Here is a 24838-nt window from a genome sequence, read left to right as displayed (position 1 = left end):
GTAGGGGTTTGGGGGGTTGGTTGGTTTTTTTGTTTGTTTTTAATAAGCAATAACAAGCTATAGCACGAAGCAATGATTCTTACAAGATTTGTGTTTATTTACTAAGCCTGGTAAGAAAATCGACAGCTTACTAAATAAAACCAAACCCAGATTAGATATATGCATTATAGTCAGAATATTTACAAATTGCAATCAGACACTTTAACACTGGATGTAGCCAAACGGTCACTATTATTGGCAAAGATAATCAGAAACATAAATTGAAAGCATAATAGGCAATTCCTGGATGTTTGTGATTTCTGTAAAATTAATATAAATCTAAAGTAGTCAGGAAAGACAAAGTATAAAGTAGTAGTTTTAAAATAAAATCTTTTTATGCAAATGGTCCAATACCCAAGATGAAAAAAAAAATGCCTTCAGAGGCAGTTCTAAAAACATCTGGCAAGGCTCATTTTGTTCCATCTCTAAGGGACAAAACAGGAGAGAACAAAATTACTCCCCTCCAACTTGAGCTGGTTAAAAAATAGTTTATCAGGGCCCTGAAAGGGACTGGCATTACAATCAAAAGTTCCATTTGGTAAGACATTCTGTTTTATTTTATATTGTGCATCCATAAAACAAAACTCAGAACTTCTCTTGCCATGTTCCTCCCTCATCCGAAGCATGCAAGCTCTGTCTACAGAGACTTAACTATGAAACAGAGAGACAAACCTTTACATACATTTGCTCCTCTGTAGCACTAATGAAGCTGTAGGATTTCACTGCAAACTAGACTGTCTGCAAACACAGTAAGCCTCTTCAAACACCATGGCTCTATTCTTAGTTCCTCCAAGCATCTGCTTATGGCCACTGTTGGGGGACAGGATACTGAGCCAAATGGATCCTCAATTTGACCCAAGACCACCGTTCTTATGCATGTTATGTTCTTACATTACACAGCTCAAAGTACAAAAAAGGGACAATCAGGTTCAGGCCATTCAACCTTCAACAACAAAAAAAAACCCAAAACACCCCCAAACTACCAAAAAAAACCTGTGAGTTTGGTGCCTAAAAATAACAGAATTTGTTCTCCCCCCAGCAAACTGAAATTCTTGCTTAAACACAATGAATTAGTTACATGGTTTTGTTTTCATTACATTGAGACCTATATCAAATTTACAGATTAAACAATGGCTTGTTAGCTTTTCCCAACAATTATTTTCCACGTAAAAAAATTACTTGTTACCTGATTTCATGTGTCCAGCTTGCACTTGTGCCTTAAACTTTTTTTAATTTCTGTTCTAGAAGCAGTATTTTAATGCTCAGAAAATATTCTTGCTACCAGTCAGCCTCTAGAAAGTTTAAGTTCTGTTTAAAACCTGTTGTAACAGTGTGTTATAATAATAATTTCAAAAAAAGCACAAGCAATTTCATATTCTGAGTGAAAAACCAAACCTTATTTCAGGCAAATGAACTTATACGGGAGCATTTTCAGTGATTGCTCAATCTGAAGATGGAATGAATAAACATGCACTAACATTTCTACCTTGAGTACAAGCTCAAACCTGCTGACTGCTGTGTTGGAACTTTAAAGGAAGCAGAGGACCCTGTGTTCTGCTCCTGTTTGGAAAAGGAAGTAGTTACAGAAGTCTGAGTCAGACAAGCAAAGCTTTTTCAAGATAACAGTATTTTTCATTGGGTTTATATACGAGGAAAAAGACTACAGAGTCCTTAGAAGTATTATCCCCTACTCAAAAGGTAGCATGGAAGCAATCATAAAACAACCATTCTTAGAGACAAGTTACTGCAAAGGAAACAAGCATTCTCTCCACATAGGAATTACCTCTGTGAGTAGTATTTTGCTTGTAGATTTTCTCTCTAATAATTGCTTTCCAATATTTGTTTCCCTTCAAATAAGGAAGACACCAGTATTTTGATCACAAGTTCAAAAAAATGAGTAAGTGGAAACCTTTGCATGATGCTAAGTCTTTCATCTGTTCTACATGTGATTCTAATAGAACCAGAATGTTACTTACTGACAAGCAACATTTACACTGATAAGTAAATATGGAAATGAATTCAGCACGGAAATATGTCACTTTAAGTGTTTATCCTGTATAGTTTCCAAAATGGCCAGGTAGTACCTTTGCACTTTCCAGAGCAAATACTCACTATTAAAACAGACTATGTACTACATCAGCACCATATCTTCAGTACTATCACAGTTTACATGCAGGACAGTAGAATCTGGCACCAACCTAGAAGTTATTTTTTCCCATCATTCCCATCTGTTTCTATCCATTCATCATGGTGAGATGCAATGGTCTACCACTCAGTCTCTTAGCTTGCTTGACAACACAAATCTCCAGCTTCCTTCAACAGCAGGTAAGTGGAGAAGCAACAGCATGTGTTAAAGGTTATCAGCATGAAGATTGCAAATCATAAAACAAGCTTGAAGATAAGGATATAGTTCTGCCATACACCTGGAAATACAAAGCTCTCATTAAAACAAATTACAGCTTAAAGAATTGGGGGGGGGGGGGGGGGGGGGGGGGAAGAGGTAATCTTACTGATTTAGGTCTTGAAAAAACAATTAAAATCGAAGCCAGAACAATGGAAAGACTATAATGTACTTGCCTGCTATTTCTTCATCCAAAAGACAAAATACAAGCACTCCCCATAATATACTTCTAACTTCAAACAGTTGGAATTTGGAGAGGAACTCTAAGTCACCAGACCACCTATCAACAGTGTCTGAACTGGAGAGAATCTTCTGGGCATCTAGCCAGCTTAAAACTTCACCATTAGTAGCAATGAATAAGCACACTCCACAGCTTGATCAAGGAGAAAGGATCTTTTCAGCAGACTGTCTTGCCAGTACCACAGATAACTTACAGCAGACAGCCTTACTTCTGCTACTACCAGGGGGTGGGGGTGGGGGTGTTTGTTTTTTGGTTGTTTTTTGGGTTGTGGGGTTGCTTTTGAGTTTTTTTGGTTGGTGTTTTGTTTTGTTTTTTTTTTTTTTGGGGGGGGGGGGGCCCGCGGGGCACAGGCAAGGGAGATATATTTTAAAAAGAAAGCAGTAACACAAACAGAAAACCAAACAGTCTTGTACACCTATGCACAAGCCTGAAGAACTGCTTTCATTAGAAACTGGCTGACCAACCCCACAACTGGCGGAAGACATTTAGTGTTGAAGCACATGGAAAGGAAAACTTGAGATCTCACAATCTCTGAAAGCCTGCTGAGAGAGGAATACTGCCACAGCAACCAAAAAAAAAAAAAATAAAAAAAATCTATACATTTGCCAGGAACAGGAGCCATCCAATTGTACAGCACAGACACCAGACACCCTTCAAGAGGAAGCCAATATAACCAACACCACATCCACAAGTTTTCATGTGCAAGTGATTTAAGTGAAGAATGCCTTACCTGGCATATTGTTCCAGCAGTACTTGTTTTGCCAAATGTAATACTTCTGTTTGGCAATCAGATTTTGTTTTGTTATAACCTATACATATTTTCATTTTTTCCACCTGTGCTATTGTTAGTTAACCTTATAGTTTTTATAAGCGTTTTTTTCAAGCCTTTTTTTTAACACATGCACAAATTATCACTAAAAACCAGCACAGACTGCTTCATACCCTTCCCATCCCTTAACACGTTCACTCTCTTCCGCTTGGAAGTCAACATTTAAAACAAATGTTGAGGACACCAGGTGTCATATCCTTGTATTCCTACAGGGCAGTGTCACATCCCTGTACATGTATTCAAGTAGCTCCTTTAAGAGGAATAAGAAAGTTTCCAAAGCCTAGGCCTACAGAGACACCCCTTTCAACTACGGGGTGATTCAGCAAGACTGAAGTTCAAGGGAACTGTGCTCCATAACCATGAGCACAACTTTTGTTCAGCCAATGGCAAAAATGACCAGTGATCCACACTAAATTGATGTTCTTGAGTTTTATGCTCTATAGGTGTAAAAGGCAATGGAAAAGGGAATGACACTTCAGAGAGCATACAGATACGGACACGGCACTAACATGGGCAAAACTACGCAGTTTTACTCATCATTCATTCCCCAGCTTCTGGCAAGAGGAGGGAGGTAGCCCCAGTAACGCACACTGCGGAGGTAAACGACTACATGTGCTGAAGTCAGCCTTCTGCTATGAAGTTCCAGAGACTTCACTACAAGCAGCACAGCCCATCCGGTCACCTTCAAACTCCACATGCTCCAGTAACTAGCAAGTTACCCTGACAGAAGCATTTCCCCTCAGCAACAGAGCCCACGGTGCCAACATCAGTTCTGCAAGCCAGTGGGCTAGGCAGAGGGCCACAACAGAACAGCACCCAGTTTTGCACAAGTTCAGACACTACTGTGAACGAGAACACACCACAGAATCCAGTTTACTCCCACTCAACAGAAACAACTCCTTTCAACCCCATTTACACTTAGCAGTGACAAGTCACTGACGACTGTCCCACAAGGACCTCAAAGCCAGTTGCAGCCATACTATCATCACACAAAACCGTAGAGCTCAAGTCCTCTGTTTTATTCACATCAGTCTAAAAATTTGTTTTCCTAGCCCAATAAAACAGACGTGAGTATTGCTTACACAGCTGTCACATCACAAGTCTTTCAGTGCATAAGACAATATTGCTGCATTTTAAGAGCGTGTGTGTTATTTGCATGTGACTGACAAGCAAGCAGAACCATGCTGGCTAACTCCCACCCACCCCCCACCCCCCTCAATACCTGTGGAAGTATCAGTGGGATCACTGCCCCTGGGTCGGAACGAGAGCCACCCTTCCTCCGAGCAAACAACGGCTGCTGGCCTGCGACCCTCCCTGGAACATTATCCTAACAGCCTGTCACAGGCCCAGACGTTCCCTAACGGCCACTTCAGTAACGCTGCATCCCGCAGAGTGCCTCTGCGGCTCCCTAGGACCTGCCATAAGGTTGGCATGCAGACAGCACAACTGAAATTCAAACTGCACCAGGGGGTGGGGGTGGGGGGGTGGGGAATATAAAATTACAAATAAGACCACACAGCTTCAACATTTTGCTACATGCACCCCTTAGCCAGCAGATTCCCTGCTCAGTGCCCTCATGCACCATACGAACAGCTGCACAGCAAAGCTGATGTGAGATTACAAGGTTCTGAGGAACATGCAGTAGTAATGAAATGATTTCATAAACATTTCAGAAGTCACAAACAACAGCAAAAATCATCACTGTTTAGGGGAGGCCAGAGTGATGTAGCCTACCTGCAGGGGCTGAATGGATCATCCATGACTATGACAGGCTCTTGTGGGTTTAGATGTATTCCTGAGCCCTCTACTTAACAGCTAAAACTCTGCCTTTTCCACTCTACCAACTCAAAATGGAGGCACATGCAGTCTGAGAGACCTCAGAGAGCTTTCACTGAGCTTGTGCTATGACCTAAGCCTGCACGCAGAACGCAGAAACTTCGCCCTCGGACTGACAGGACTGAGCATGTGCTGTGACCCTCCCTCATCCACACACTGTCTTACAACGCAATCAATCTCAACCCTGCTGGTTCCGTAAATAAAGCGCACTGAACAGACTCCGCAGCTTCTGCATACCAAGCTAGTGTGCAGGGAAGTGGGGCCTTAGCTGGGGGATCTGATACAGCCAACGCCGGAGAGCAGAGCCGTTCCAAGTCTGGAGGTCTGTGTTCCAGCACTTCTTAAATCTTCTCCAATGGAAATACACATCAATTTCAAAAAGGCTTCTAAAATCTTTTTTCCCCTAGTTTGTGATGAGCTTTTTAAAAAAATCACATTGACTAAAAGGCTTCGAGGTTTTCATAAATGCAAATGACAGAAGCTTCACATTTTAACATACAATATATCAGTTAGGAAACAAAGCAGCAAGCTGATTCACAAAATACTTCTATTCTACCTGTCAATAATGCAATATATGAGACCCTTTAGAGAATATGAATTCTCAAAGAACAATGCCGCTGCCATCTGTCAGCACGTGTGGACACAAGGTGAGCCCAAGAGGAGCCAGACTTCACTCACGGCTTGAACTTCCTACATCATCCTTGATCTTTTGCACTCCTGTTCACTGATATGATTTTCAAAAAAATTCTTAGCTACCCTTTTATATGAAAGTAATATCCCTTCCCCTACAGCATAAAATGCTTTAATTAGCATACCTGCCTGCATTTTAGAGCATCTGAGATACTTGAACTTACTGCGAGCCTAGAAAAGAATAAGAAGTTTCTCAGATGTTGAGTTTTAAGACAGAAAAAAGACGAAGTAAAAACATACCAGGCTACAAAACAATCCCAAATTTTCTCTCTCAAAATAATCCAGTGATAAAATGTTATCACAACAAAATTTAAATTATAAAAAATTGTAAGCTGGATAATACACCTTTCTTGTTGCCCATATTGTGTTACCTCCCACCCCGTTGCCCAGGAACCTTCAACAACACAGTCTGGGCTCCTTCAATGAACCTGCAATAAGAACTCAAAATGTTCATATCTTGAACATTACAGCTGCTGTGGCTCTGCTGAAACTATCTGATGCTACCAAAGCTCACTCATAATCTGAAGTAGCCCTTCCCTAAGATACAGGAGAGAGGGGCTTTGCTCACACTTGAAAAGGGAAAAAAAAAATTAAAAATAAATTTAACACCAAACACAACCAACCATGATAAAAATTCCCCTTTTTTTTTTAGTATTAAGCTTACTAGGCTATGCATTTAGAACTGCAGTATAATAAACTGCTAAAAACCCCAAACAAACAAACCCACCATAACATTCTATTAGCTCACTTCTGTTATAAAAATATTACGGGAGGCATCACATTCAGAACAACTGTCCGATCAAATTTTCACAGACTACAAAAAGATAACTGCTCCAAATATGTTGTACAGTCTTTACCAGCTGACAAATTTAAGTAAGAACACTTATAAGGCCAAATGTATCTAGCCTTCATTTCAACTACAGCTGAAACATATTTCTGGATTTTTTTGGTACTGCTGTCCTGGATTAAGTTTTTCTCCTGAAGTTCACACCATGAATTTGAGATAAAATTCTCAGCTTTTATGCTACCCTCCAGTTCAGAGATAAATTGAGATACAAACACATAGAAACAACATATCCCAAGTTATATTAGTAAGTGTGATATCAGCCAGAAGGAATAATCCAAGGAAGTTATACATCCCTTTATCTAGATAAATAGAGGTTTTGGGATATTTTTGTCTCTTTGCGTAAAAGTAATCTATTGCAAGGCACTTCCAATACATGACAATACCTACTGACATGAAGTAAGGGGTGCTCAGCATCTTCCATAATCCTTTCCTGGGAATACTAGACCAGAGTGATACTAAATTACAGCGAAGTTGGTTTGTAAGACATACAGAAGCAGTCTGTTTCACATCACATGGGCATACCATACAAACAGTCCCCAGTTTTCCCCATTAGGAGGATTCCTGGTTGTATGTAAAATTGCTAAACCTATTTAAAGAAAAAAAAATTGGACTTGCGATACATTCTAGGAATTGTCTTATTTAAATAAAGTACACCACAAACTGTCAGTGTTCTACTTAAGTGTAAGCATAATAAGGACTCATTTTAAGGTTCTGATTTGAGACGTAAATATGGATACATATAAAAACCTTTATGATCATTACACTCTATCACAGCCCTAGCACTATTATATGTGTAAAATCAATATATTCTGACTGCTAAAAATTAACGAGACAATATATCAAAATAGCAAAACAGAGCTTCACAGCCCTCTTAGTCCTCTTTAGCTTCTGTTCACATTTTGGTTCCAGGTATCAATTTATCATTCCACTACAGTTCTTTTCCGAAGAAGGGCAACACTAAGAGGAAGCTTTGAAAATCCTACTTAAACACAACTCCACACTGGCTTCTTGACTTCATAAAAACTAAGACTATTCCCATCTGTTTCTAGACCTGAGAACTTGTACTCTACCACTACGCTTTCCATAGTGATTCAGACTTCCAGTAGAAAACCCTTACCAGACAACATGAAATAGTAAACTATGAAGGACAAGAAAAAGAAAGCAAGTCACCTTCCATTTCACTCTTGGGAGCACTCCTCAGGGATACACCCATACTCATTTAGCTCACATCACCCCAGAACACCACTTCAGAAGAAAAAAAGATTAAAAATTAAGGAAAAGCACACACTGTGGAATAAAAACACTGTCAAGATCCTGGTCTTTCATAAAACATCTACTTGGAAAATTCACCCATGCTTTGAACGTTTGGTATTTTGTTCTACAGTGTGAAACAGTGTTGTGGAAGAGTAATTTTGATTCAGGATGATGAAAACTAAAATAATACCTGATTATTTCTAGATCCAAGTAAGAATGTTGTAGCATTTGAATCTATGTATACTTACAGTTGTCAGTGTCAGACAAAACTTCATAATGTATTTATTCACTCCTGAGATCAAAGAACTGATTGCCTAGTACTTGCCGGTACACTACAAAAACAGTCCAATGCCAACAGTGGCATCTGGCACGCCTGTATCCTTCAATGAGATAGTTCAAAGTTGCTTCTGTAAGTTCATACAGGATGTCACAGTTCAAAAGGAAGGACTGGAAGAAGTTCTTGCCAGATTCTGCTACATATGGAACTATACCACAGATAGGGTAAGAACTAGAGTTGTAGTAAATGACTGCAAGACACAAGCTGGTGAAAAACAGCTGTCTGAGGTCAAGCGGTATGTTCAACAGCATTTCCAAGCCTTGCTACACATTACTTTTTAACAGGCAGAGCTGATTTCAGACTCAAACACCCAAGTCAACAGCTTAACTCAAGCTGGTGCAGTTACTGATTTTCTGAAGCGGTACAACAGGTCTGTTTTTCTTTGCTCAGTCGTGTCTCTTGACTGTTCTTCTCTACACTTTGAAATGCTTCTAAACTAATTTCAGAGCATATACAAGTCACATAACATTTCTCCTTTGATAAAGATTGGTTTCATCCGGCCATCTGGGGAACCCAGAAGTTTGAGTGGGATTCCATGTTAGTGGAATTAGTCAGTGTCAGAGCAGCCACTTCTCTGAAGAGACATGATATTAATTATTTTAAAGTACTTAGCATAAAATTTATTTTCTTTCTCAGCTGACTATACATCCACTAAGCTTGTATTCCACACTCTTGAGAGCCAGGAACATATTTCAAGTCTACTTACTAGCTTGATTAACTGTATTCAAGATGATAATGCCCAGCCTCAAGCTTTAAGATTGGTTTTGGTTTTTATTCCACAATCAGATTTTTCTCAGTGATGTGAGAATTACCGAAACATAGCGTGTAATCTTACCAAACTCTGTAGAAGAAACCCAGCTTAATATATACTGTTAATAAAAAAAGTTACCCCAAAACACACAAATGTACCATTTCAAGACCACAGAATGATCAACAACAGAATCACTGTTCTTGGCATTTCCCAAACTAAACCTATCGTCAGCAAGCTTTCAAATAGAAGAGGACAAAACATAGTTTCCTTTAGCACTGTGTGCTCCAAGACTGAAAGTGTCTCTTGCTACACACCACCACACCAGTGTTTTGGACATTTTGGGGATCCGCAGGTTGTTTTGCAAACAGAACATGTCAAAACAGAAGAAAAAGTCAGATTCCCAACACGCTGAACTGCATTTGAGAATTGCAGATAAGTATATGAGCATCTAATGCTGAACACAAAATAAAATCCCTCAAACAGAGATGTATCTTTGTAGATGCAACAGCTCACACTTGTTTGGTCTAAGAACATACCCTATCACATGTTTCTACAAGTCAGTTGAGGGGGTGTGAATGCAAGGTTCAGACCGTGATCTAAAACATACTACTACTTCAAGCTACCATGAAAATTTTCCATCCTTCCCATATGGAAAAGAACGCTATATTAGAAAAGCAGATTAAGCTGAAGATGGTTTTGTCTTTATAGACAAACCACCAACAGGTCAGCTAGAAGTAGGTATTCAAAGAAGCATGCATTATAAAGCAGCAGCAAACACACAGCAAGCTAGACTCAGCTCCTTTTTCTAAACCTTCCTCCCCACCCCACCCCCCAGACAAAACACAGACTTGAAAAAAAACCCCAGGCTGCAACCAAATGAAGAAAAACCTACATTTTGAGAACTGGCTAGTCTGAGTAATTAGCTGATCACTAAGCACCATGCTTAGTCATTCCATTGATCTTTTCAGGCTCAGTCATTTTCTAATAGCTGGAAGAATTAACAGCTACTTCTAGCTACTTCTACACAGAGTGTGGGTTTAAAACTGCACTGACAACTCACATAAATGGCATTTTGAAAGAGAAATCATCCATTAAACACAAAACTTCCAACACCAATACAAATAGCGTATTTATAACAGTCACACCCTCAAAACTAAATGCACTGAAGAAAAGCGACAAAGTTAAATACAGGGGTCAAGCACACTGCTGAATATCAGAGATGTATATCATGACAGCCTTCATAAACATGTCACCTTGTGGGACCACTCAAAAAAACCCACACCAACCCACCACAAATAGTTTAACATATTGTACTTTTAAACATTACAGGATTTCATGCCCTTTTCCCAGACCTCAGCACCACACACTAGTAAGATTGCCTCCTAGGGACTTAGACTGACAGTACCTGCTATGAATGTAAACTGAATCAATTAAGGGAGTTTACCTAGTCCAATAGCCTGTCTCACACATATGGACAGTTTAAGGCACTTCAGAGGAAGGTACAGGAAGCCTCATAAATAGGCAATTACATAATAATACGCCCACATAGGGAGTTTCTTCCTAACTGCAAGCAGTTAAGAGGTTGGCTATGCCCTGAAGCATAAAGATTCATATCTGCATTAAAAACAGTGAATCCACCATATAACAATTCAAGTATTCATTATTTACATGCTTACCTAATCCCTGCTTAGAATAATATTTTTCTCGCCAATATCTCCAGAAATCGAGGTCCACAGCTAATTATGGTTTTGCACAGAAAGAAACTTTCAGTCAGCACAGACCTTGCTGAGCCCTGTTACATATTAATAATCTTCTACTCAAGTGCTAGTTGAAATACGCCCCTAGACAGCAAATTCTTTAAGGCCGGTATTTGTAAGGCATTCTCTGTGTTTATAAAACTACATAAATGATAAAAATAAGGGTCATGGTTTGGACCTGAAAAATAATGAAGGTACAATCTAGTTTCAGCTTTGCTTTCCAAACACAGCTGAGATAGAAGATTGGTTGGCCAACCCCTAGACAGACTGAAAGAACTGTGAAATGAAAGAGCATGCCTAACGTACCTTCTTCAAGTATGTATTAATTCCCCAAAAAAGTGTTCTTTCTGTATCTAGAATTTGCTCTAGGCCAGTGAAGCATAAACTATGAATTGTTGATATGGATCTCTATATGAATGTTTACACATCAAAGCATGAACTTCCACACCTAAGAACTTCCAATTTGATTTCTTAAAAGTGAGTAAATTTCAACATTGCTTACTAGAAGATGTGAACATATTTTAAAAGTATTTTCAGGGGTGTGCGTTTAAGACAGCTAAGAATTCCTATTCCTGCTAACGTTTGCAACCTTTAAAACATTTCACAGTTCTAAAAACCTGTTCTGTAAGCAGTACGTTATTTACACAGACGTTCAACTGGATGTCACAACTCATTTCACAATTTTGTTACCTACTCTTAATTTTTCTCTATACATACAGCAGGAAGATGCAGCTTCTCCCTTTCATTCCCTTCCATCCCACCTTCCTGTCAGCATCACACTTGATTTTAACTTTTCTTCCCATTAGTAGTTTCCTTGGTCCTACAGACTTAGATCAGTGGTAAAGCTTGCTTTTTAAAGTCACATCACTTACCTTGTCTCTGGATTATAGCCCAGTATGTAGAAAAATGAATCCACTCGGGCCTTAAACTCTCGAGCAGCAAATATGTCAGAGAAATGGGAGATATTACACTTCCCTCTGCAAGAAAGAGGGAAAATGGTATCAGAATTGTATCTTGAATAAAAGCTATTTTTTAAGTGCCACTACAATCTGTGTATAAGGCACAGACATCCTTGTGTTCTCATAAATGACTAAAACATCATAAATGTAAGTCTGTTGTAACAAATAACCATGCAGATTCTTCCCATGGTGGAAAAGGAAGAAGATTCATTTACAATGTCTCAGGTGATGTTGTGCAAACATTCATAAATTCTCATTCAGCCAGCACAGTCCCGAGGAGCCCAAATTTAATCAGACTAACGAACAATATCTACCCTAGAAATACAATCCTGAAAATGTCTTATTTTCAAAGTTTTTACAGTCCTGTTTACACTTCGGTCATTAAGGAAGCTTCAAAGATTCTACTACTCATGTTATTTGGGAGGTCAGCTTTTTATTTAGAAAGCTAAATAAACCTTCATTTTAATAACTCTTCCAAATAAAAAGCAAAGCTATGCTGGTTTTAGCAAGACTACAATCCTAACAATGCGAATTCCGAACACCTAAAAGTTTCTTCCTTCTGCTTTCATATATAAGAGTAAAACACAAAGACATTTAATAAAAAAAAATAATAAAAAGGAAAAGAGGATTTATTAGTTTGTTCTACAACAGACTTAATTTTTTTTTTAATATAGTTCATTGATGAAGTCATTATCCTTAAGGATGAGCATTAGGACTAGCTGTAAGAAGTTACATCTCATTTTTTCAAGGGTTTGTTGGACAAGGGTTTATGTTCAACAGCTGCTTGTGTTTTGTCATTCAATGCATCACAGTTTACTGCCACCAAGTAAATCAGATCAGAAGCAGGCAGAGACAAACAGGCCAGACAGCCAAAGAATCAGTGCTTTTTATCTAAACCTGATTAAATGTAATAAACAAAGCACAAGCTTTCACTCTTTTTCAGTATGTCAAGCTTTCTAGTATTAATACAGATAGCATCTCCTTTCACTTGTATTTATTGGGTAGTATTTGCTATTATAAGCAAGCTACTACGGAGCTTATTAAACATTGTAAAAAGGTTTGCCAGTCTTGGTTAAAATAGAATGAAAAGTGCTGTTGCCAGCAGTACACCAAGACAAGTAATTATTTTGCCTGTAATAATACTGGATCCCTTTGCCTAGTCTTCTCAGCAGAGCTTAAAAGCACTATGTACTTGAAAAGCTGCACTAGAAAGCTGAAATGCTAAGCTTGAGTCAATTCCTAATCTTTTCATGGTAAAGCACTTCAGAAAGGCTTACCAACCAGCCACCAGTAAGAACTTTACCTTGGAACATGAACTCTCAGATAATGACATCAACTACTACAGGCAAGGAAAACACACACCAGAAGGATGAAGTATGAATAAACTTGCCAACTGTTTTAGGGGGGCAGGGGGGTGGACACACACCAAAACCCACTAAACCAATACAGCCATCCTGTGAGCTGAGGCTGCAGAAGTGTCCCTATGATTGCCTAATTCTCAGTCAATTGCCTTTCTGACAAGGGACAAAGCAACACTGAATATTGCACAGGTCATGCCGGGTTGTAATGGAACATTATTTAACAAGATCCACAATTGAGGCACCACACAGAAATACCAAAAGACAAACTTGTTCACTAATATTAGTTTTATCTCTGGTGGCTGAAGCCAGTTTCCTCATTTAGTCATTCTGAAAGTGAGAAGCGGCATTTGTTTTGATATTTCACATTAAATTCACATTTTAAAAGTATTTTGGGGGAAAAGATTTAGTTTTCTTTCAATAATTCATCTGAAGTTAATAAGCATTTTCCAGATAAGCTTGTTATTATCTATATTCATATGAGTACAGCTTGTTCATATTATTTCAGACAAGTAATACTACACATTACCACAAAGATTTACCATTTAGGTAAAAAGGACATAAAACTTTCATTACACACTTCCACAGCGATTGACAAGTATCCTCTATGTTATAAATACCTGACCCGCCAAAGGTAGGTTTGGAAATCTTTTATTGTGAGGCAAAGTCAAAGAGCAATAACCACAGTGCTGGGCACATGACTCTTGTCAGAGACACGCCAAAGAAGTTCAAATATGATCTACTTATACCATTGAGGTTGCACCAGCCATATACATACTCCTTGAAATGATCTCAGTAACTCCACCCCCACTGCGTTTGCGCTTTTCAGTCGTTGGGGTCCTCTGGTGGTTGTGCAGGGATGAAGTCAGGTATCTTCCTTGGGAGGGCAGCTCGTTATCTGTCTAGCACAGCACTTGGCAAAAAGCCAATCTCTGTTTGTTCGCTTCTCACACTCTAGGTAAATTTTTCTACTGGTTAGAGTAGAAGATTGGTAGTTACGATCACTGATTTTAGTTTCCAGTTTGTCATCCATTCATTGTGTGACCAGAGCCATTTGTTTCCAGAGGGCAGAGAAATAATCTCGTAATAAATCAGAATTTCGTATTAATCCTCCTGCCACAACACAAAAGATGGCAGAAGCCTACTCTATGTTCCAAACTGTAAGAGCACCATGTGCAATTACCCTTATGTTCATCTTGTATGCTGGAAATTACTGACGTGTATTAATCACAATTTGCTAATAAAGAGTCAAGAAAAATATAATCTTTATCCTGCAAAAGTATATTCTCCCCATTATGATCATCTTGAGATGCCATCAACAAGCATGCAAGAATGATCAAAAGCATGAACAATCCAGAAAACAACAAAAACAACAGTGAAACCATATACCAACAAAGAGAAGCAAAACAGTGGTCTGACAGGTGCCTATGGGGCCCACTTCCAAACAAAAAAGAGGTACATGAAACAGAAGACAGGTTGAGGAAGTGATCAGTTTGGTCTTCCAGCAGCCTCCCCTCTTTTTGGAAAGGGAGAATGGAAGGTTATTTTTCAGGTTTGCTTGGTATACACATATATTCCATTTTTTAATCTTCCTATTTCTATCTTTCCTTTAAAAGCAAAAAAACCCAAACAGAAAGTATGTAGAAGAGAAGTTACAATACTCCCCAGGGAACTCTCCATGCACACTGTTCAGGTTCTCTCTCTCCCTAAGCAGAGAGATTTCCAAGACTGGTTCCACCAAGACAGCCAACCTCCTGCTAGCTTGTTTCTAAGCATGCCAGTTTAAAATTGGAAGGCAAACGGTAACTCAGAAAAGGCACTGTGGCATTTCATGAGATTGTAGTACATCACTGGAATTTCCCAAGTTTATAAAAATAAAAACTTTAATATGTAAATCAGACTTCTTCCTGCCCATATAACAGAAGCTGCAGCTACTTTGTCTTGAAGTAAGTGGCTTCAGCAAAGTGACTGAACAAAAAAAAAATCTCCAGATGGTTCTAGTGAAACACCATCTGAGCGTTATCAGGAAGGATATTCAATTTGCATTTTGACAATATCCATGCATGTCTGTCATGTTGAAAATCTGCTAAAAAACAGTGCCTTACTGTTTCTATTTGAAAACATTTTAAAGTAATGGTGTACCCCCTTGGCCTAGTCAAAGGTTAGCCACTTAAGTGAAAAACTTAGTGAGTCAAGAGAGCAGCAACCTCCAGGGAAGGGTGTACAAAGAACAATACAAGGGTCCATTACCTCCTGTCTGTACAGCTATTTTTTTAATGGAGCTCTTAGCTGGGCTGCAACAATGACAAGTGCTTCTGAGAAAAAGCCTTTAACACAATTCAATCAGGGCAACATACTACCAGTCACTTTACTAGGAGATGCTATTGTTACTAGGGAAATCAAACACAGAGGAGGGAAGAGGGTGGCATTTCTGCCGGAAGTAGCAATAACCTAAATTGGAAATGATGGGAAACAGTATCCTCTGAGCAACATTGATTAACTGAGATTAAAACAAGATTGCAGAATTACAGCTCCTTTATGAATGAGAACAGATAACACAAATTAATTACTGTAGGAGATGAGGAGAAAGCTAAGCAGTATGCTAATGATCCCCAGACAAAAACATAAAAAGCACTTCTCAGTAAGGTTTTTCTCATCCACCTCAAACACTGCACCACATCCTCCGTAACTTACCTGAGGGCAGCAGCATGGTAAGTGTCAACATAATCTGAAATGAAGAGCTCTCGATTCTTGATAACTGGGTCTGTAATAACAAGCTCTCGTCCAGAGTCTGCCGGAAAGCCAAAACACAAACAAAAAACCACCAACGCATTAGCTGTAGCTGAAAGCATCTACCATTGCCGTTTTGCAGGTTATTTTTTACAGGTCAAAGTCTGAGAATGTTTTAGATACACACTCCTCAGTGTTAAGATGACAAACACTGATATTGTTTACATAGCCTGTAAGGTACAGAAATAATGTAATACCCATTTTTACACATGAATTCTCCCTCGCCATGTCTGAAGAACCGCTGAAGGGAAAGAAGGGTACTGATTGACACATCTTATCCACTGCACATAGAAATGGGCACTCCTCGCCGAAAGGAACTAAGCAAATTAATTTATCTCTGGCTTCTGGGATAATGTTTTGGCTGTTTCGCATATTTAATCTCAAAACTTCAACAAAATATTGACCGTACTAACTGCTTAGTGTTCTGGCTTTCAGGTAAATACTGATATTCATGTTCAAATAGAGAAAATCCTCAGTGTTAATGAAAAAAGTGGAAGATAACTTTTTCTATGACTTGCTTTATAATACCTTTGAAGAACACACAAAAATACTTCTCCACATGCACAAGTGTAACAAAGCAGCCATACTATCAAAAATGCTCATTTTTGCCAGTGTGCCTATTATTCCATTATTAGAAGTTTCAAATAAATTATTAAGAGGAATGTTAAATTTGTGCAGCTTTTGCTGAAAGCACACACAAAATGTCCTTAATGTCTGCAAATTGCAAAGGAGAACATATGCTCAACTTTGTACTTCCATGCACCAAAAAGTGTCCCTATTTCAAGCATCAACTTTTATCATCACAATTCGCCTTGGAATATCTTCAGAATTTTAACGGTTGCCTCAAGGAAACTTCCTAGTAAGAACAGAAGCAAATGTTAGGTCTCCCCTAGAGGGTAAAGATAAATGACACTGGAATATGTACTAAAGTTTCTTCTGCTTCTATGAAACCCAAGATCACACTTATTTTTGCAAAGAGAAAAGGGGGAAACTCAGCTCTAAGTGATTCAGTTACATCACTTACTGCAATATTAACCACAGTGAGTATTCATACATCCAAGGTAGCATGAATGTAAAAAACGTAGTTCTCATGACACTATGGCAGAAGGACAAAAAATAAAAGAAATTCACAATTTCTTCAGCAACTTGGTCTCCAGCTAGTTACATATTAGTACACTGTCCAGAAGGCCTACAAAGAATCCAATGTTAGTTATCTTTTCTATTCTCTCTCAAGGCATTAGTATAATACAGCACAGTATTTAAACCATACCTGAAACATCTGATTATAGCTAGGGTTACAGGACACATACTAGTTAGAACAAGGCAGGTAAGAAACACTTATCATCCATCTTCTAATATATTGTTTTCATCAACAGTCCTTGCTTCATATCCCTATGCAGCAGTATTCTTACTTTCTGGACCGTTAAAACTTAAAATTCAGAGTACAAGTAAAGAAGGCCTTACTCTACGGAGCCTAACTTACCATTCTCATTGTGTCTGTCCTGAACCAAATGCTGATAGACTGAATCTGGGACTTCAGACTGACGATAGTACCATTTGACATTCATAAGGAGGTGGTCCCGTTTACTCTGAAAAAGAAGGTCTAAAGGCATTACTAAAAAGGAAAATCAGACCACATCTGAAACAATCTTCTAAAGTACAAAATTTGTTTCAACACTGAAGAAACCTGAAGTAAGACCCAAATAGGGAGGAAAACACACTTCTATGACAATGAAACAAGGGCAACGTGCTAACGACAGACTAGATTTCAAACTAGACAAAGGCAACAAGAACATTCTGCATCATCATGCAGTTGTATCTCTCTCTATAGCTGACCAGCAAATACTGATCTATTCACTCACAAAAAACTAACCAAAGAAAAGAAGCAGCAGGGATCGGAAAAAGACTGGAATTTTTGCCCCCACGCAACATGATGTTAGTCGGCTAATTTCTACAAACAAGACTTATTTACAGCCAAACATAGGAAAGAGTATCAATAGTAACGTAATTCAATGCAACCATTCTCAACAGTTGTAACCAAGAGACAGCAGATTTACACACACACACACCCCGCCCAAGGACAGATGGATTCAGACATACTTGCAGATGTTCTTTAAGACTCTTTTACACAAAAGAACAGGATGCTGCACTTCAATCCCAGTAACTATAGGCTGTGACTGCTCACGTACCTCACAAAACTATCCTCCTCAAGTGCTCCTTTTCAATTTGAGAATCCAGCTACCAGTTTGTTCCTTCACAAAAGGAAACTGAAGCATAAACACCACTTAAAGAGAATTTTTAGATCAAGTTATTACAGACTCTCTGCTTCAGTTTATCTTTGAAACCCTTGAAGCCAATTCTTTCTACTGCTCCAAAACACTTGAAGAAACAGAGGAAGGCCTAAAGGGAAATTAAAATTCTTTTGGCATGAGACAGCTGCAAGAACCGTTCGGTTTTTTTCTAGACTACAGTTCTCTAGATCCTACATTTAAAGGTTAAATTATAGGTTGTGGGACAAGGAAGTTATCACCATCTCTCCTGTTCACATCAGCCTGGTTCTTACAGCGATTTCCACCCTTTCTGCTTAATAAACATCAACATGTTTCCATTAAATTAACTTCTTGAAGCCTTTGATTAAAAACACATGTAATACCACAAAACACCTGATAGTGGCAGCGTTGTGCCAGAAAAGTTTCTTTAATCCGCCACTACCACGAGCTCTATGCACCGCACACCTCTAAAGCCCCTCAAGAACATACAAAGCATATTTGTGCTCTGCTTTACAGGAGAAACCTGAACCTACTTTTTTTTTAAAAAAAAAAAAAAAGAATACATTCTCAGTCAAGACAACAAGCTTGTCTAATCCATCAAAAAGCTCAAAAGGATGAAGTCTGAGAGGCAACACCGTTTTGAGCTGCCTGCTGTTCAAAAAACATGGTTGCAGACTTCTGTTCTGAAAGAAAGTTTTGTGCGTCACAGTTTTTACGAACACACTCTGAATTCTGAAGGAAAAAAAAAGGTAAACGTTCTGTTACTCTCTTGCTACAAGTTCATAAATTCTACTACCGGTAACAAGAACTGGACGCAGCTGTGGTGGGAAACATTAACCCAGAATTTCTCTGCAAATTCTCATCACATTTTTTTAGTTGAGAGAAGAAAGCACCCCCCTTGCATTACACAAAGTCCTGAAAGCACACTCAGAAAGCATCTCTTTGCGGCAGGAGTACTACTCGCCTATGTACGGGCAGTTTACAACAAGCATCAAAAGCTAATGCTTAAATTTTCTTGGTGTGTGCCACTAAAGTTGGGTGTCTCTCAAATAATACAATGCTCCAAAAAGCATGGGGTAAAGGAGGTATAAGAACATATGTATATGGAACCATGAACAAGAACTACAAAATACAGTATTGAATTTTGTTGGTGGAAGTGTTTCTTAAGAACAAATGGGGGGGAGGGAGGGTGGGTGTGGGAGGAGGGGTGTCTGTGTGTAGCCCAGAGAAAAATGAAACAAGTTACTGTATCTGGGTAAACAAGAACTGGTCATGGAGAGGTCAAAGTGAGCATGAATGAATGGATACAACCCCCTACATAACCCTTCAGTGATTCTGCCAGAAGCCAGCAGTTTTGCGGCCTTCAAGTTTTGCAAGAAGGTATATCCTTCACGTACGTGTACGCTGGGGTTATACAGCAACAAAACGGGAGGGATCAAAACCATCACATTTTCATTTCCTTGGCATCACAGAGCTGTGAGTTAGGGGGTCACAACTTTATTTCAAATTAGGCCAAGGCTAAAGGAGATGGTGATGCAATTTTCTTACTGCATCATAGGATAGCACAGGGCTATTGTTAACAGCACCGGGATTAGGTTAAGGTCAACACTTACGCAGCATTCTGATACACCTGGATAGAAAAAAAAAAATCAGTAGCTGGGAGTAGTTTTTCCTCTTGCTGTCTGCCATAAAGGACCACCTCATTCTCTCCGCTCCTCTCAAAAAGACCCTCCCAGTTTGCCATTCAGTCAATGCAAAGAGAAGTTTTTGCTTATTACCGTGTCTCCTGTAAGCTTCACTGCAAATGACCAAGTTACCCAATGTGGTTTGGAGGAAAAGAAGAAAAAAGAAAAAAAAAAAAGGAATAGCAGGGGGTTACACCAGAGTTTATCAGGAATATTCACACATTAAGAGACAATGAAGGCAAAGTATTTACTGTGTTTTGTAGTGTTTTATCAACTCATCACTCAATCCATAAATTCAGGACAGTCCAGAGCTTTTTGCTAAGTTCCAGCATTTAATTCGATGGGAAAGTTTTCATTTCCCATTTTGGAACTTTGTTCCCAGACTCACAGAACACCTCAGTTGTTCCCTTTGCTATGTGTTTTATTCCAGGTAAGTAGTTACTGTTCACAGTGGAAGAGAACAACAATGTTTCCTCCCCTGAAATCAGATTCACAGTCAGGAAGAACACAGGGAATAAGACTGTATTTCTGGAGGCTGGCTGAACCTAAGTTTTCAGAGAAATGATGAATTGCTTTACACTGCAACCTGCCAACAGGAATGGTATTGACTTCTTCAGGTTGACCATGTAGTTGTGAGGCATTGTCAGAGGGGAAGAGCACAAAGAAAAAGGAATTACAGGGGGTTTCATAAGACAGAAGAGTGGCTTTTCTTTCACTACACTTCAGAAACAAAAATAATTATAAAGACTCTGAAGAGCAAAGATTAAGTTCAAGTTGGAACCAAAACAGATGACAGAAAACCAATCAATCCAAATGGCATGTATAAGCATAGATATGAAACCAAGAGGTACACCAACTTTCTATGCTTTTAACTTACAAAACCAAAATTATATTAAATAGGGATTTTAAGTGAATTATGACAGGAAAACACAAACATGTCCAATGTATTAATTGATAATTAAAAATTATCAGACTCATTATGTATCTCTCAAAATGGAAAGCAGTACATGCTCAATGATGCTGACAGCTCTCCATCATCCGAACCATAGAATGCATGCACATGGCACAACTGAATGCCTCCATATGTAAGGAATGTAACAAAAAAAATTACAACTGAGGTATGCAAGTAACTTTTCACAGAAACATCTCAGGACAATGCTGCAACTAAAAATATGTTGACATACTAATAAGCCACTATTTGCATCTTCCTGGTAGAGACTGAGTTTGGGTTGTTTGTTTGGGTTTGCTTTTTTTGTTGGGTTTGTTGTTGTTGGGCAGGGGGGGCAGCTGTGACTGATTTGACCTCTTCCCAAATACCTCTTAGGATCATTGCTGCTTTATGTCCAACTTAAATGCTTCATCTTGAAAAGTATTTTATCTGTTCACCAGCATGCATGATTTTGTGGGGTTTAACATGAAGTTTCAGTCTTCCTAGAAATATAAAACGTCTGTCAGAAACTTGGGTTTTTTACATCCTTCATTGCACAGAAATTCCTAGACATGCTATTTTGTCAGCCAGCATCCTAAATATGTATGTCATTTATAAAGCAGACTATACTCAGAAGTGTCAAGGCACCAACTTCTGTGGTAGACCATTTATTTTAGAACCACGTGCACACAAAGGAATGTCCCCTAGTTCATAGTGTTGGGTTTTTTTTCCACGCCTTTACATATGAAAAGGTGCAGAGTCACATGCCAAATTCATACTTGCAGAAATCACAGCAATGGCAAGTGCTTTGAAGTGTCTTTCTGTCAGCTCAAAAAGATTCCCTGTGCTACAAAACTACATTATCCCCTTAAATGAAAATATTGTCTATTTCTGCAGCATTGAAAAGTACTCACTTGGGGGTTTTGCTGTTTCTGCTGTTTTGCTTATTATTCATTTTTAAAAACATGAATCTGTTTTGGACATACGACAAGAATTAGATAAAATCTGAAAATGGATTAAAGAATCCCAGTTCACAAGCATCTGGTCAGCTTCTATTTAAAAATAAGCCCCTCCTTTAAAAGGGAAAAGAAATAATCTTGCAGGTTTGCTTATAATCTTGCAGGTTTGCTTTAAAAGTATGAATGTACTGATTCCCGCAGCATTTGTGACATTTCCAGGGTGCCAGTTTTCTTCTAGAACACACTTGAAAAGAGAGCTACTGCACATTACAATTCACATCTGAAGAGATTCCACATTCTCTTCCCAATGTTATGACTAACCAAATTGTGCAAATGATCACAGCTGTCCTGCAGATTCTCTCAGAGGGATTTAAGCACTACACTTCATTACTTGCCCTATTTAGATACCATGTTAAATCACAACTAGCTTTGGAAACAATACAGCAAATGCTGGAGATGACAGATGGGCACACTGGAGTCAGTGAATAGTAGCTATTTCAAAGAAACAAATGGCAAAACAGAAACAAGGAAAAGAACATCTTTCCTTTCAAACATACTTTTAACGATGAAAATTTTTATCAGAAAAAAATGATCATGTGATTAATTCTAAGCTACCAAATTATTTGCATTATTTTAACAACACAATAATATTTTATCAGTCATTCCACTGCTCAAAATAAATATCTCATGCATTGCAGCATAAAGGCTCTGGCCTCACAAAGCCAGTTTTCAAGTGGGGTTGCTTGCCTTTTTTTTTTTTTTTTTTTTTTAAATGCTACAAATTAACTCACTCCCTTGGGACGGAGTTTGTGCCCAAAAAATGATTATTTCATTTAACACAAACAGTTCTAATTATGCTCCATAACACAGTATTAGCCTGGCTCCAATACAAGTGTCAAATCTGACTTGCTCTGCTCGCTGTACCACACCCCTCCCCTGCCACGTTTAATTGCTACCTGTATTTTCTACTGTAAAGTATTTATTTTTACACTTACTCGATTTTGACATTTACTTATATCCAATCGAGAGAAAAAGAAAAATGAAGACCACTGATACCAAATCCCTTGGGGTGGGGGGTGGCACAAATTAAACTATCTGGAAATCAGGAGCTAAAGAGACACCACAAGTATCATTCTTCTTCCCACTCTGCAACAGTGCAAGTAATTTCAAGTTCTCAGGATATCTTTTCGTAGGCTGCTTTCCATTTAAAAAAGAAATCTGATCAGCTGTTTGTAAGCCAGGAAAACCCAGCTCAGAAATACAGAGGTTATTGCTTCAAATGAATATTATTTTCGCAGCCGGGTTATTTAATTCAGATGCATGCATATTAACACATTATTACTTCTTGCAAACACAGAAGCATTGTCAAAAGTAAGAGCTATCAGTATTCAGCAAGAAATAAAAATGTTAAATAAGAGTACTACATACGGCAACATACAATTTAATCCTCTCTGCCCCTCAAACACAATAACCCAGGAAGGCAGCCCTTTTGGTTCCTGTCCTCTTAACCTGAACCAACACAAAGACTGCAACCTTTAAACCTGTTAGTGTTATCTAATGAGTATTCCATCTACTAGAGCTTTTCTAATAGAAACATGCCTTGATGGCTTATCTCAGTGCACAAGGCAGGCCACAAAGAACAGCCAGCTTGATTGAGCGCAGTAATGGAAGGCAGGAAATGAGAAGACTTGGTTAAGCCGCGGATAATCGATCGGTGTATTCAGTGAAGTGTGAGCTATGCTGGGAATAAGCTGCCTCGGGTATCAAATATTGCTGTTTCCAGGGTAAAGTCCCATTCCTGTGATCTATGTAGGAGAAAGCATAATTTATTGACAAAACAATATAGGATTTTTTCCACAATGTCTTGCTCTTTACATTCTGTGATTTTTTACAGCAAGAATTTCTCGTGTCCCTTTTATTCACAAGTTTAATAAATGAAGCTCCTTTCGGAATTCATGAAGTCACCTCAGCATGCTGGAAATCAATTCAGTCTTGTGTACAAATAACTCGGGGATGTAAAAACAAACCACACACTCACCTTCCCCTGAATTTCAAAGTTTTGCACTCAGATGCATATGCATACAAACACTCATACACCTTCAGGGACACACCTGTCCTGAAGACTACACAAGAAACTCTGTCCTCTTGCTCAGAGCCACTCAGCTTTGTTGAGAGTATTATTTATTCTAGATCTCTACTACAGTTTCTACAAAGTCCGAAGCAAAAGTGTTTGTGAACTACGCCAAACACTATTCAGTACAGGCAGGTTATTTGTATACAGTTGCTTCCTACATAAGGGAAGGGGAGAGCATACAAGTTCCGTAAACACACCTGTAATTCTCAGCCTACATACCAATATGCACATATGCAAGTATAAACAACAATCTGTTTGCCTACACCTTTAAACAATTCCAAAACATGGCCAAAATCAGTCTTAAATCGTAACTCATTATCTGAAAGGTTGCATTTTGTGCATTGGGATGAGATGGCCAGATAGCTAAAAGCTTAGAATCCAGCTATCAAGGCTCAAGCCTTTTTAAAAACACAAAGTAATGTGCTACTTACCCACATGTTAATTCCCTATGTTAATTCATAGTAGCTGCCATATGTTGTCTCCTAGTGTGGGTGTTTTGGCATTGTAGCTGCTAGACTCTCTTTAGAAGAGAAAAAAAAAAAAAAAAAAAAAAAAGCAGCAGTCTTCAGATCACCAGAAGAACCGTACTACCAACACTTGCTGCACTGCCATTTTATGAACACCGGATATTCTAGTGGGATGATGTACTAAAGTCACAAGGCAAGAACTCTCTAGCATATATGACAAAGTATAATTATGTATCTGAGAACTACGGAAAGATCCATCAGAAACTGCAAATAATAGCACTAAAAGACAGCATGAACCTTAGTGAA

General features: G+C 38.7%; 1 protein-coding gene across 8 annotated transcripts in view; it reads right to left on the bottom strand.

Annotated features, from left to right (window-relative positions):
• Positions 1-24838, bottom strand: part of RERE (arginine-glutamic acid dipeptide repeats) — a 254066-nt gene that overhangs the window by 106670 nt on the left and 122558 nt on the right. For 7 of the 8 annotated variants that reach the window (XM_055799961.1, XM_055799963.1, XM_055799956.1 and 4 more), the window contains exons 4-6: positions 17573-17678; positions 15994-16090; positions 11855-11959 (exon numbers count right to left, since the gene is read on the bottom strand). In XM_055799961.1, coding sequence (XP_055655936.1) covers positions 11855-11959; positions 15994-16090; positions 17573-17678 — 308 coding nt within the window. Of the gene's footprint in view, positions 1-5244; positions 5419-11854; positions 11960-15993; positions 16091-17572; positions 17679-24838 lie in introns of those variants that run through there. The other variant, XM_055799964.1, reaches the window with a different exon arrangement.

The sequence above is a fragment of the Falco peregrinus genome, chromosome 3, assembly GCF_023634155.1.
Source record: "Falco peregrinus isolate bFalPer1 chromosome 3, bFalPer1.pri, whole genome shotgun sequence".
Classification (NCBI taxonomy): Eukaryota; Metazoa; Chordata; class Aves; order Falconiformes; family Falconidae; genus Falco; species Falco peregrinus.
The sequence above is the reverse complement of the archived record's forward strand: the minus strand, read 5'-3'. Positions and strand labels throughout refer to the sequence as shown.